The sequence below is a fragment of the Narcine bancroftii genome, chromosome 1 (assembly GCF_036971445.1).
Source record: "Narcine bancroftii isolate sNarBan1 chromosome 1, sNarBan1.hap1, whole genome shotgun sequence".
NCBI classification, from domain to species: Eukaryota; Metazoa; Chordata; class Chondrichthyes; order Torpediniformes; family Narcinidae; genus Narcine; species Narcine bancroftii.
Genome location: NC_091469.1, coordinates 355,955,582 through 355,969,817, shown reverse-complemented (window position 1 = coordinate 355,969,817; position 14,236 = coordinate 355,955,582). Strand labels below are relative to the sequence as shown.

Below are 14,236 nucleotides of genomic sequence, written 5' to 3'. Positions count from 1 at the left end.
TTGCATGTTCCCTAATAAAAATATATCGGGATCTAATACAAGATGGATATTATATAAACTGTTAAAAACAGATTGAATACCTTTCCAAAACTGTTGCAATCGATCACAAAGCCAAACAGTATGCAAAAAAGTATTGGCCGTCTGATCACATCGAAAACAAGAATCCAACTTACTAAAACCAATTTTTTTAAATTTCTCCGGTGTTAAATATAGCTGATGAATAAAATTATAATTAATCATCGCTAGTCTAGCATTAATTAATTTCCGAATACTATTCTGACAAATTTCCATCCAAGCTTCTTCAGCTATTTTATGTCCTAAATCTTTTTCCCATTTCAACTTATCTTTATCCCAGTCTTTTTTACTATCAATTTCTTGTAAAATACAATACAAATCAGATATATATCCCTAGGGTAGGAGTTTAATAGAAATTGGAGAAGTCCATATTGATGAGGGGGAGGGGAGAGAGGGGGAGGGGAGAGAGGGGAGGGGAGGGGGAGAGAGGGGAGGAGGAGAGAGGGGGGTGAGAGGGGGATGGGGAGATGGGGATGGGGAGAGAGGGGGATGGGGAGAGAGGGGGATGGGGAGAGAGGGGGATGGGGAGAGGGGGATGGGGAGAGAGGGGGATGGGGAGAGAGGGGGATGGGGAGAGAGGGGGATGGGGAGAGGGGGGATGGGGTGAGAGGGAGAGGGGGATGGGGTGAGAGGGGGATGGGGTGAGAGGGGGAGGGGGATGGGGAGAGAGGGGGAGGGGGATGGGGAGAAAGGGGGAGGGGGATGGGGAGAATGGGGGAGGGAGAGGGGGAGGGGGAGAGAGGGGGGAGAGAGAGGGGGAGAGAGAGAGGGGGAGAGAGAGAGGGGGAGGGAGAGAGGGGGAGGGGAGAGAGGGGGAGGGGAGAGAGGGGGAGGGGAGAGAGGGGGAGGGGAGAGAGGGGGAGGGGAGAGGGGGAGGGGAGAGGTGGGAGGGGAGGAGAGAGAGGGGAGGGGAGGGGGAAAGAGGGGGAGGGGGAGAGAGGGGGAGGGGAGAGAGGGGGAGGGGAGAGAGGGGGAGGGGAGAGAGGGGGGTGGGGAGAGAGGGGGATGGGGAGAGAGGGGGATGGGGAGAGAGGGGGATGGGGAGAGAGGGGGGTGGGGAGAGAGGGGGATGGGGATGGGGAGAGAGGGGGAGGGGGATGGGGAGAGAGGGGGAGGGGGAGGGGGAGAGAGAGAGAGGGGGATGGGGAGAGAGGGGGGAGAGAGAGTGGGGGGGAGAGGGGGGGGAGAGAGTGGGGGGGAGAGAGAGAGGGGGGAAGAGAGAGAGGGGGGAACCCACAAAACCTGATACATTCCCAACATGACAATTGGTGCTGCAAGCAGGATTAAAAGAGTTTCAGCTGGACACACATGGAGTCTTAACCATTTGGGAGATTGATATTGTGTGTGTGTGTCCATCCTGTTGGGTGTATGGTTTATTGTATACCTGCTCACCAATGGGGGCAGCAGGAGGCGACCTACAGATAGGGTCGGGACCCCAGGGTCAGATTCTAAAATCCTCGAGTGGACCAATGACCATCAGGGGTTCAGCCATTTGGAGACGTGCCTGGCAAGCCATGCCATGCCAGTCGATTCGGAGGACAGATTGGACCCCCCACAAAGAGAAATAGGGCACCATGTGGTCTCCCACCTGGATTTACTGGGATTTCCTGAGGCCAGTGGGGGTGGGAGAGTTGTGGGGAGCCATGCGATTACTAATATCCCTACTTGGGCACTAATGGGGTATCACGTCCGAGTTAAGTAATCAGGGTACCCAGAAAGATAGAGAGATAGAATCCCTGCAACATCACTGTTGTCTGCAAGAGACAGTGCAGTTTTCCCAAGGACAAGTGACCAACTTAGAAATTAAAATCATGGAAGCAGCTTCCAAGCTGATTGAAACACAGCAGATGCAAGCAACTCGCTGGTCTGACTCGCAGCTTGACTCAGGAAAAGTCTTAACCATTGTCCAGTGGGGGGAGGGGATCAACACGTGTTTGGGGGAGGGGTATGTGTGGATGAATGGTGATAACCATGAGGAAACTGAGTCCCACGATACACTTCCTCCTCTCTGCACGCCTTTACAAGCACGACCAGAGACCACGTATTCCCATGTCTGCTTCGAAGGCATCCCGCCAACCCTCCAAAAGGGGAAGGTAGCTGAAAATAGGGGGCCTCAGGTGGGCAAATACATAGTCATTGAGAGATAATGGAGTCCTGGGACTACTCTGCTAAGGAGTAACAGGACGAGGGGACCCATACCACCAGCAGCCAGGCGAACACCTAACAATGCCGCTGCTTCAGTTGGGAGACAAGGAGCCTCTTATTCCCTTCTCTCTCATCAGGAAGCGAGCACTCTGGGTGATCTGTCTGACCCACAGATGACGGGCAATGCCTTGCAGCTGCTGCCAGAAGGGGGTTCAATGATAGCACCACCTTGTGGGAACAACTGGTGACTGCATTCCGGGCCAGGTTTCCTGCCTTCCTAGCATGCGGCTGACACAGTCAGCTGCAATGCCACACTGCTGGCCTTAGGACGTGGGTTGGTAGGGAGCGGGCACTGATTATGGGTATATACAGGAGCGCCTGCATACACCACCTCCCAGGGAGCATGAAGGTGACTGTCATCTTGGCAGGCTATTTAGTCACCACCACACGCCCTGATCTTAGAGAGGTGGTCTTGCCCCTCATGGGGTTGGTGACCAGAAAAGCGTCCAGGAAGATATTACCCTCCTGGAGGGAGTACCCACTCAATTTTTCAGGGCTGAGGGAAAGTTTGGTGACATGTATGCAGTCTGAAGAGAGCATTGCGGGGGAAGTGGGGGTGGGGGGGGGAGAAGCCCCATGGGGGTGGAGCTTCCCATGCACCTCCCACTCCTAACTGGGCCAGCCTCCCTCTGATCCTCCCCCACTGGAGGTGGCTCTTGACTAATCTATCATGAACCTTTCCAAACACCACCCCCCCCCCCACACAGAAGACTACCCTTCAAGCTATTCCACTTCTCAATGTGAAGGTCTACAAAACGCTCATCAAAACAGACTGCTGTGATCCCATCACTGATTTCAGTCACTACATCAGCTCACCTGCAGGAGCTTTTGTCACATAATGCACAGAACTTTCAAGCAGAAATTGGACAGCTGTTGCCATGGAAACACAGACCTCTGCATTTGGAATTCGATCATGACTTTTCTTAAAATTCGCATTCCCGTCACAGACTTTGTTATGGACCTTTTGTGTTGTTTTTTTTCTCCCCCTTTTTAATCACCCTGAACTATAGTAATGATGCCTTTAAGCGCGCTCAGGGAATTGAAGTTTCAATTTATTAGTGTGTCACTGATTCAAAGATACAATTTAGAAGTAGTGTCACAAATTCAAAGTTACATTTCATCAGTAGAGTGTCATAATAAATGTTGTATATATTTTGTTTCATTTGACAATGACAGCATCGCCCCAGCCCACTCATGAAGAGAAATAAATACCCCATATAACCATATAACCGTTTACAGCACAGAAACAGGCCATGTCGGCCCTTCAAGTCCGTACCGGTTCACTTGAACAATTCCACTAGCTCCTCCGCAAACTCCTGAGGAAGTAGAGGCTTTCTTCATGATGCCATTGGTGTGGAGTGGGGACTTCAGGAACTTTTATTTTTTTTTTAAATTACAACTTGGCTAACTTTCAGCCCCATCTCCTCCTGGCTTTCATTACAGGAATCCAACACAGGCCCTTGTCGCACCCGCTTAAACAACACGAGCGAGAATGTCATCCTGGTGTCAAACTCCAGCCCAGAAAAATGGAGGGGTCCAGGTAAGCCCTGGATGTATGCCAGCCGGCCTGTCCCCTGCCTCACCATGGGACAGTAGAGTGACAGCCATCTGAGCTCTGTACTTGGGGAGCGCCCAAGTGTGAGACCAATGCACAAGTCAAGAGAGGGCTCTGGCACCTGATTGATGGCCTTGCACTGCCTGCTTGCAGACATTGGTGGTAAGGGTGCTCACATTTGCCAGTCATGCCAGAGAAACGAGACACACAAGTCGGTTAGCAAATTTTTTTCTCTACCCTGCCCCTCTGACACTGGGGAACAGCTCTCACAGCACCCTGGTCTAATGGTAACACCGATGGTCAGATGGAGCTGGTGAGGCGTTGTCATCGAGTTTGATTATGAGCCTTGTCCAGCATATGGAAGGTATTTGTGTACATATTAATCTGCTTGTTTGTTAACTCTTTTTTCTCTTTTACTTTTAAATAGTTATAACATGCACACAGAGTTATTGATTGCCTTCATAGTGATTGGCAGAGTAATATGGCTTCCGAGGGGTGGAATTTTTGTGTGCGGAGGAAACGCAGCATCCCTGCCTGTCTGAAGTGTGTGTATTGTAGTGATGGAGTAGTGGCTGGTCAGGTGGAACCAGCCTTCTCTAGAGAAAAGAAAAAAGTGTGGGAAAATAGAGCTCAATAAACATAAAATACAGGAAGAGAAAGATAAAGTTACAGAGAAGAGACAGAAGATGGCACCCAAAGAGAAAAAGTAAGAATAACAGTGAAAAGGGAAGAAGGAAAATCACTGGAGAAGAAGGCCTTACCTGCACGTCAGAGCAGAGAGACAACGTGGAGAGGAGCGGCCGATCTCCGGTATTGGTGAGTCCCCAGAGGTGCAGTGTCCTCCCAACCGGCGGACTTCAAAAATGGCTCTTAAGAGTCAAGAAGAGGCGCGCAACTGCACATGCACAAGAGTTGTGCATGTGCAGTGCACAAGTAAAAGAAAAGGTTAATGCCGGCGGAAGGGGGACTCAGCAGAGGAGCGGCCAACTGCGGAGCGCCCAGCTGCGAGACGCCCAGCTGCGAGACGCCCAGCTGCGAGACGCCCAGCTGCGAGACGCCCAGCTGCGAGACGCCCAGCTGCGAGACGCCCAGCTGCGAGACGCCCAGCTGCGAGACGCCCAGCTGCGAGACGCCCAGCTGCGAGACGCCCAGCTGCGAGACGCCCAGCTGCGAGACGCCCAGCTGCGAGACGCCCAGCTGCGAGACGCCCAGCTGCGAGACGCCCAGCTGCGAGACGCCCAGCTGCGAGACGCCCAGCTGCGAGTCGCCCAGCTGCGAGACGCCCAGCTGCGAGACGCCCAGCTGCGAGACGCCCAGCTGCGAGACGCCCAGCTGCGAGACGCCCAGCTGCGAGACGCCCAGCTGCGAGACGCCCAGCTGCGAGACGCCCAGCTGAGAGACGCCCAGCTGAGAGACGCCCAGCTGAGAGACGCCCAGCTGAGAGACGCCCAGCTGAGAGACGCCCAGCTGAGAGACGCCCAGCTGAGAGACGCCCAGCTGAGAGACGCCCAGCTGAGAGACGCCCAGCTGAGAGACGCCCAGCTGAGAGACGCCCAGCTGAGAGACGCCCAGCTGAGAGACGCCCAGCTGAGAGACGCCCAGCTGAGAGACGCCCAGTATCGGGGTGTTCGGGTGGGGGAAGTAAGCAAGAAAGAAGAAGAGTGGTGAGAAAGAGAATGAAGGACTGGAAGAGGGTGAGCGGCAACGGGGCGACTGGAAGGGGGGCGACCTGCAGCGGGAGGCCCAGCGGCGGGTCGACCTTCAGCGGCAGGCCCAACAACAGGAGACACAGCAGCTGGAGGCCCAACAATAGGAGACACAGCAGCTGGAGGCCCAGCAAGGATACAGAAGCAGCTCACCAGAGAAGGATGAAGATACACAGATACAGAGAAGAGAAGATGACACAGACATAGATACAGACACAGAAGAAGAGGAGGAAGAAGACCAAGAATTTCAAAGGAAAGAAGGTAAAATAGAGGGGCGTGGCAAGATGGCGTAAGGATAAGACGTGCCTTCCAGTCCTCTCCTGACTCTATCTTATTGTTTTGTCTAGAAATGCCCGTTAAAATTCTTTAAAAGTTTAGATAACTTCAGTGCTGTTAATTTAACTTATGATGATACAATTGGTGGAAAAGAGCAAAAAAAAACGACAACAGATCATCAAAAAACTACATTTTCCAAAAGTTTAAGTTTTGGAGCCTACCCACAGGAAAGACACCAGGTCTCAGCCTGAAATGGATCCCAGAGAGAGAGGTACAGCTTTCGGATGTAGAGATCAATGTTACATCGGTAGAGCCCTCTAAAGAGGGCGCCAAACAGCATTTAGAACAAAGAGTTACTCAAGTTCGCACATGTGCAGTAGCATCTGACGGCAATGTTATGAATGAACCACTTGTAGTAACATCAGTTGAAGTACCGGCTGGGGAAAGGCATTTGTCAACTGTAGCGGTGGCACTGCAAACTGCACCTCTTGAGATAAAAGAAACTATACAACTTGATATACTGGGAGAAATGAATACATTATGGACTGGGGAACATCCCGGCCAGCGTCCTCCAGTCACCTCTGGAAAGGCTGTGGCTGGGGTTTCCACACGCAGCTATACTACAAGGAAGGCAACTAGAATGAAAGAAGCAACAGAAGACCCTTTGGTTATGCAGAAGAAGCAGGAATCTGTTGAGCCAGAATCTCTTCCAATTGAAAAGATTCTTGTGAATCTTGAATCTAAATTATGTTATACAATGCAGGGATTATCTAAGATTATGACTGAACTTGGTACTAGGTTCAATACTCTGATAGAAATAAATTCTCAACAGATGGCTGAGTTTGGAGCTTTTAAGCTTGAAGTGAGAGATAAATTTAATTCGTGTGAAGAAGATATAGACGAAATACGAGATCAAGTTTCAGATATGACCAAAATGGTCGAAGATTTACAAACTCAAAATAAAAATTTGGTGAAAAAGATTGATTATTTGGAAAACCAATCCAGACGGAACAATATAAAGATTATTGGTTTGCCGGAAGGAATGGAGGGACCAGACCCAAGAAAATTTTTTACTGAATGGATTCCACAGGTGCTGGGTCAAGAACATTTCCTGGAAGGTATAATACTGGAACGTGCTCACAGAGCCTTGTGTAGAAGACCTATTTCAGGTCAAAGTCCAAGACCTGTTTTGGTTCGTTGCTTGAATTATTACGACAGAGAAATAATTTTACGAGTGGCTATTAGAAATGCACAACAGAGAAAATCACCCTTGATGATTCAAAATAATCGAGTTTTTTTCTATGCGGATTTGAGTCAAGAAGTTATGTTCCAACGACGGGAATTCAACTCTGCTAAAGAGTTGTTGTGGAAGAAAGGTTATAAGGCAACTTTTAGATATTCAGCTGTTTTGAAGGTTTTTCAAGATGGTTACCAACCAAAGTTCTTTGATTCTCCAAAGGAAGCTATAGCATTTGCTCAAGAGTCGCCAATTACTCAGTTTCAACAGATACGTAGTCCGCCGCGATCTCTAAGGAGACAAGAGATGGAAGAAAAGAGCCGTGCTCCAAGAAGGAATGGTTGTAATGGTGACTCGGTAGTTGGAGTTGATTAAAAGAAGAGTTGTTCTTTTTTTTTTCTAATGTTTTTGTTAAAAAAAAGGAATATTAAATAATGATGATGATAGTTTAAGATGAAGTGAGAGATGGGAGAGAGAACTGGATAGGCACTATTTCCTGAAAGTCATCTGCTACGTGTGAGTTATCTCACACCCATTTTTTTTTGGGAGTTACCGCATTGCGCGGTTTAGACGGGAGGGGGTATTTTTAACCTCCTACCCGTTTTTTTTTCCTTTTTTTGTATTATTAGATTAAAGAGTGAAGGGGTTTTTTTTGTGTTTATAAAAAAAGCATAAGAAAGTATTTGATTGTTTAAAAAATTAAAAAATGATGTGGTTTTTTTTGTAATGTTTATTCAGTAGATAAGGAATATCTGAAATTTAAATGTGAATGGGATGGATAAGTTTTTTTTATATTTTTTCTTTAACTTTAAGGTGAAAGGAGTGGTAATTCTGGTGTATATTATTTTGCTATTTTAGTTATAGAACGAAGGGAATAATGGTGAAAGTTATAAATTGAATTGTACAATTCTTAATGAGGCTTGAATTTTGTTTGTGGTTTATGCTCCATTTGTTGAAGATATAGATTTCGTTGTAGATGTGTTTTACTATTTGGATATCTGAATTTTAACGTAATGATCGGGGATATTTAAATGTGGTATTGGAGCTTTTATTGGATAATTATTCAGGAGTAAAAGGGAAAAATGGTGGAAGAGTACTAAAATTGAATTGTCCAATGCTTAGTGAGGTTTGAATTTTGTTTTAAGATGGTGGTTTATGTGACTAATATGATGATAGATGTGAAGTTAGTTGATATTTGGTGAAGGTTTATCTCTATAAAGTTTTTTTTCATCCTTTTTTTCTCATGCTACAATTTTTTTAAAAGAATTGATTATTGTTTAAGAATTTTTGATAGACAATGTTACTAACTTTACTAATTTTTTATATTAAGTTTGAGTTAAATATATGTTTCATCTTAACTCTGTTAAATATATGCATTTAAGTTTGATTTAAATATGTTTTTTAAGTCTGATATCTTAGTATTAATTACTTCTCTTTTTGTTAGTATTTTAATCGGTTATGTTTTTGTTTTTTTTTGTAAGTGGGTTTTTTTCTCATATATATTATTAACTTTATTAATTCTTCACTCTTTATTTTGGGGGGAAAGGGGGGGTTGGACTAATTTGAGTTGGGTTATTAATGTGTAATAATTATTGGGGAGGGTATAGTTTATTTAGATTACTGATACTGTATTGTAATTTTATTATTTTATTCTTAATTTTTTTTTAATGTAATCCTATATGTTATTCATGTTATAAAATCTTAAATAAAGTTTACAAAAAAAAGGTAAAATAGAAGGACAAAGTTTAGATAAAGCCTTTTTCAATGAACAAATGAGGACATTAAAAGAATGGCTATCATTAGAATTTAGTTCAATCAGAAGAAAAATGAAAGGAGCTGAAGACAGAATGCAAAGCTTAGAGTTGGTCATGACTGAAATAGGGAAAAGAGTAGAAAATGTGGAGGAACGAGAAATGGAGATAGATGATTTAAGAGGGAAGTTGGAAGAGAGCGAAAAAAAATTAAAGAGACAAGATTTATTGTCACAAAAAATTGACGTATTGGAAAACTACAGTAGGCAAAACAATATAAAAATATTGGGCCTGAAAGAAGGCAAAGAAAGGTCAGTTAGGAAAGAATTTATAAAAGGATGGATCCCAAAGGTGCTGGGAATGACAGATTACATGAAGAAATAGAAATCGAAAGGGCGCATAGAGCGCTAGTACCAAAACCGCTACCACATCAAAAACCGAGATCAATATTGGTAAAATTTCTAAGATATACGACAAGAGAAAACATACTGGAGCAGGCAAGAAAGAAGGTTAGAGAAGACAATAAGCCACTGGAATATAAGGAACAAAAAATATTTTTTTTACCCAGACATAAGCTTCGAAATTTTAAAAAAGAGGAAGGAATTCAACATGGTGAAAACAATCTTATGGAAGAAAGGGTATAACTTTATATTAAGACATCCTGTAGTACTAAAGTATTTATTCCTGGGGAACAGAATAGACTGTTCTCGGATCCAAAGGAAGCCCAAGAATTTGCTGAACATTTTTTTAGGGCAGGAGAAGAGAGGAGGAGGAGGAGGAGTGACAAGAAGGATGACCAGCAAGAGAATATACAAAAAAATTGTAAAAATTATATACATTATCTTAACTTTATATGTGTATATATAAAGATTTAAAGATGGATAAAAGAAGGGGAAGAAGGGGAAAAAGAGAGCTTTGTTATAAGTATAGAAAAATAGTGTTCTCGGGGGGGGGGGGGCTGGTAGAATAATGGTCACTGCAAAATCGGTTGACGCTTGCTAGTAAGTTCGCAAACCGAATGGAAAGGGGAGTTGTGGTTGCCGTCAAGGGACAAGGGGCAATCCAAGGAGGGGAGGTTCATTTGGGGTTAAAGGGTTATTGATTGTGGGGATTGTTGGAGTATTTCATGTCTTAAGTGCATTGTCATAAATTGAGATTAAAAAGGAAAACTTTAAAAAGTGATGGAAAAAAGGGATGGAGATGGTGAAAAGGCAGAAAAGAAGTGAAAATAAAGATATAAGATGGCCACGTTGGACTATATGACTATAAACATTAACGGAATATATAACCAAGTTTAAGTGTATCCCACTGGGAAAAAAAAATCACATAATTTAAAAAACAAAGTTGCAATGTTTGAAAAAACCTGGGAACCATATATGGAGCATAACAGAAAGAGCAGACCTAGGACACCACCACCTAAAATGATAAGAAGATAAAACACAATCAGATTTAATGTGAATAAGTGAATGATATGTCTTTTTTGTTTGTATTCCTTTTGTATAAAGATTATGTTTTATTGTATTTTATATGTTCAATATTTATTGTTTTTGGAGGGGGTGGGAAGGAGGAAGGGAGGGATGGGGGAAAAAAGAGAAAATGTCACTGTGAATATTTAAAGAGATGCATCAGTAAATATAATGGTTGATATGGTTCACAGTGCGATAAATAAAGAATTACCAAAAAAGGTGTGTATTGTAGGTGGTCACATGCCCTCCCCATCTGAAACTTATTTGGAAGTCACATTACCTGCCAATCAAGGTTGAACTCCAGCCACCCATTAGTGCCCACCTAGCTATTAGTTAATTTAAATCACCTGGGGTCATTATTGGCTAGAAGCACAGATTAGCACTGTATATAAAACACCAATGCATAGCACATTCTTTCTCTCTGCCTCATAGTCTAAGCCCCGCTCACTGCTCCATGCCAGGTTTCTACTGTGGACATGGGTGGAAGTGTCATGGGTTAGATAGGCACACTACACTGAAGCTGAGCCATAATATTGTGACAAATCAATATTGCAGAGAGCCACAACCCCATTGGTCAGTGATGTGTATGTAAGAGTCCCTGTTTGTAATGCGTGAGCGGGTCGAGTATAGGTTTACCGTTGTCAGAATCCAACCAAAGTCTAAGGTAAATGTCTGTTGTGTCGCTCAAGTAAAATAATGATTGAGTACCATTTAACGTTCTCCCCTGTTTGTTAATAAAAGTTAAAAGTGATTGTAACATGTGTCCAGACTCGTCTCTCTACAAACCCACTGAACCTGGTACTCTTCAAAACATGACAACAGCACAGTGAAAGCCCTTCAGCCCACAGTGTTGTTAACCTAATTACCTACTCTAGCAACTGCCTAGAATTTCCCTCCTGCATAGCTATCTATTTTTCTCAGTTTCATGCACCTATCTAATTGTCTCTTCAAAGGTCCTATTGTACCTGCCTCTACCACTGTTGCCAGCAGCACATTCCATTCTGTGTGCAATACATACCTCTTACATCCTCCTATATTTACTCTCAAGCACCTGAAATCCATGCCCCCTCATGTTTGCCATTTCAGCCCTGTAAAAAAAAAAAGCCTTGATGGTCAAAGACCATCCACACGATCAATGACTCTAATCACCTTGATGCACCCCCAACAGATTATCCTTCATCCTGTGTTGCTCCAAGGAAAAGAGATCAAATTCACTCAACCTATCCTTATAAGGCATGCTCTCCAATTCAGGAAACGTTCTTGTAAATGTCCTCTGCTCCCTCTCAACAGCATTCACATCCTTCCTGTAATGAGGTGACCAGAACTGAACATAATATTCCAAGATCTTATGTAGCTGCAAAATTACCACAGAGCTCTTGAACTTGATCCCATTGCTAATGAAGGCCAACACATTATACACCTTCTTAACAATACAATCAACGTGTGCAGGATTAAAAGTACGAAAGTCTGCAGATACCGTGATTGAAGTAAAAACAATGGTGGAGAAACTCAGCAAGTCCCCTGCCATTTTGTTCAGATGCCTGCCTACAATTTATTCTTACCTTGATGAAGGTTTCAAGCCTGAAACATTATTTATGTTTCTTTATCTTTGCTACATAAAGTACACTGTTTGACTTGCTGAGTTTTTCAATCATTGTGTTTTTAAATCAACCTGTACAGCAGCTTTTAATGACCTATGGACGCAGATCCCAAGATTTCTCAAGTTTGGCCACACTCTTCAAAGTCCTCCCATGGACATTGTATTCAACCTTCCAATTTAACCTACCAAAATGAACTTCCACACTTTTCTGGGTTAAACTACACCTGCCACTTTTCAGCCCATCTCTGTGTCCTATCAATGTCCCTCTGCAACCTTTGGTAACTCTCCAGTCTATCCATAACACAACCAATCTTAATGTCATCCACTTTTCATCCAGGTCATTCATTAAAAATCACAAAGAGGAGTGGTCCCAGAACAGATCCCTGCTGAAAACCACTGGTCACTGACCACCATGCAGACTATGAACAATCTACAATCTATGGGCAAGCCAATTCTGGAACCACAATGTAAGGCCTCCTTGGATTCCATGCCTCCTTGCTTTCTGAATGAGCCTTGCAATGGGGAACCTTATCAACTCCCTTACTGAAATCCATATATACAACAGCAAAATGCTGGAGGAACTCAACAGGTCTTGCAGCATCTTAAGGAGGTAAAAACAGATAACTGATGTTAACTAAAATATAAATTTGACCTTCTTTCTACACACCCAATTGAGCAAAATATTTCAAGAAATAAAGGCCAATTTTATATTCATGGAGAGAAGTCCGGTAAACTGCTGGCTAACCAATTGAAAGCCATGTTGGCTAATAAGCAAATTAAAAAGATACATATCCTTGATGGTATTATCACTACTGATCAATCCAAAATAAAAAAAGATTTATAAAGATTTCTACACTAATTTATATTCCTCTGAATTTAACAATGAGCACAATTTAATGAAACAATTTTTAGACTATTTCAATATATCAATAATTTCTCAGGAAAATGAATAATGTCTAGAAGCTCCACTTTCACAAGAATAATTTCATAAAACAGCATTTTTATTATAATCAGGTAAAGCTCTGGGGCAGGATGGTTATCCAGTTGAGCTTTACAAAACTTTTTTTTTTAAACAACTACTCCCACATCTAAACTTGATACTAAACAACTTTTTCCAAGAAGGAAAATTATCTCAATCTTTTAATAAAACAGCTATTTTGGTCATCTTTAAAAAAGGCAAAGACTCAGAGGATTTTGCTTCTTACAGTCCAATTTCCTTACTTAAGGTGGATGTTAATATTTTATCTAAAGTTTTAGCATTATCAATTGGAGAATTACCAGGTATAGTAAATTTGGATCAAACAGGCTTCATTAAAAGTAGACATTCTTATTATAATATCCATAGATTACTGAATATCATGTATACACCTTCTACTCATAACAATGAATGTATTTTATCCTTAGATGCTGAAAAAGCATTCGACAGAGTAGAATGGGAATATTTACTTGCCACCCTAGTAAAATTTAATTTTGGCCCAGCTTTTATACATTGGATAAAACTTTTATATACATCTCCAATGGCCTCAATTCATATTAATTACTAGCAATCCAAGCTTTTTCAACTACATTGAAATACAAGATAAGGCTGTCCTCTGAGCCCATTGCTTTTTGACTTAGTACTGGAACCACTTGCTATTGCTCTGATTTTACTGGTTTGTTTTGAGTAAGGGCCTCCAAAATGGTGGTTGATATTAACCCCTGAAGGTCGATTGGACTATTCAGGAGGTCAAAATAGGGTTGATAAATGCCAAGGGGTCAATTGAATTTTTGGGGTCAAAAGAACTGTAGAGCCCAAGGACCCCAGCCCTGCCAAGAAGGCAGAGATCCCCGCTCCTGCCCGATAACCCGAGGTCCTTGCTCCTGCCCGGGAGCATAAGGCGACTTCTTCGATGAGGATGGCACCGCACCCAATGTTGAGAATGGTGTCGCTGTCGCCGATGCTGAAGACTTGGACCCGGTTCTGGCATCTTCTCAGCCAGAAGCAAAGGTTTTTTTAAAATTGTTGATAGGGGGCCAGAGGACCCCAAACCCCAGCAGCAATAGAAATTCACCAAGACAAATGGTTACTTCAACAAAAGCCATTTTTAATTTTCTTTAAACATAAAAAATGGATCAAACTTTAATTTATTATTATCAACTTAACCTAACTTAACCTCCTTCTAATTCTAAGCGTACATGTATAATATTTACAAGTTCAGTAAAGTTATTTGATTCACAGTCCAATCTCACTTCTCACTCCTCCAAGTTCACTGGTATCAGGCAATTCTTGTACAGTGAACAGAATTTAACATTTATGAATGTTCGCCAAGCTCTGGTGCTTAAAGGTAATTGGTTACCTCTCTTGTTGGTTTCAGAGAGGTTTGTT

General features: G+C 43.2%; 2 protein-coding genes across 11 annotated transcripts in view; one reads left to right on the top strand and one right to left on the bottom strand.

Moving 5' to 3' along the window:
- LOC138749880 (poly(rC)-binding protein 3) overlaps nt 1-14,236 on the bottom strand; it is a 158,704-nt gene that overhangs the window by 72,376 nt on the left and 72,092 nt on the right. The gene's annotated exons all lie outside the window — the stretch shown is intronic.
- Nucleotides 4,785-5,231, top strand: LOC138758149 (keratin-associated protein 12-3-like). Its single transcript, XM_069926708.1, has one exon. It carries the CDS (start codon nt 4,785-4,787, stop codon nt 5,229-5,231), a length of 447 nt encoding a protein of 148 aa, XP_069782809.1.

What these genes read in the sequence shown, in the direction of transcription:
- LOC138758149 (XM_069926708.1), top strand. Translation starts at nt 4,785, where the DNA reads ATGCCGGCGGAAGGGGGACTCAGCAGAGGAGCGGCCAACTGCGGAGCG.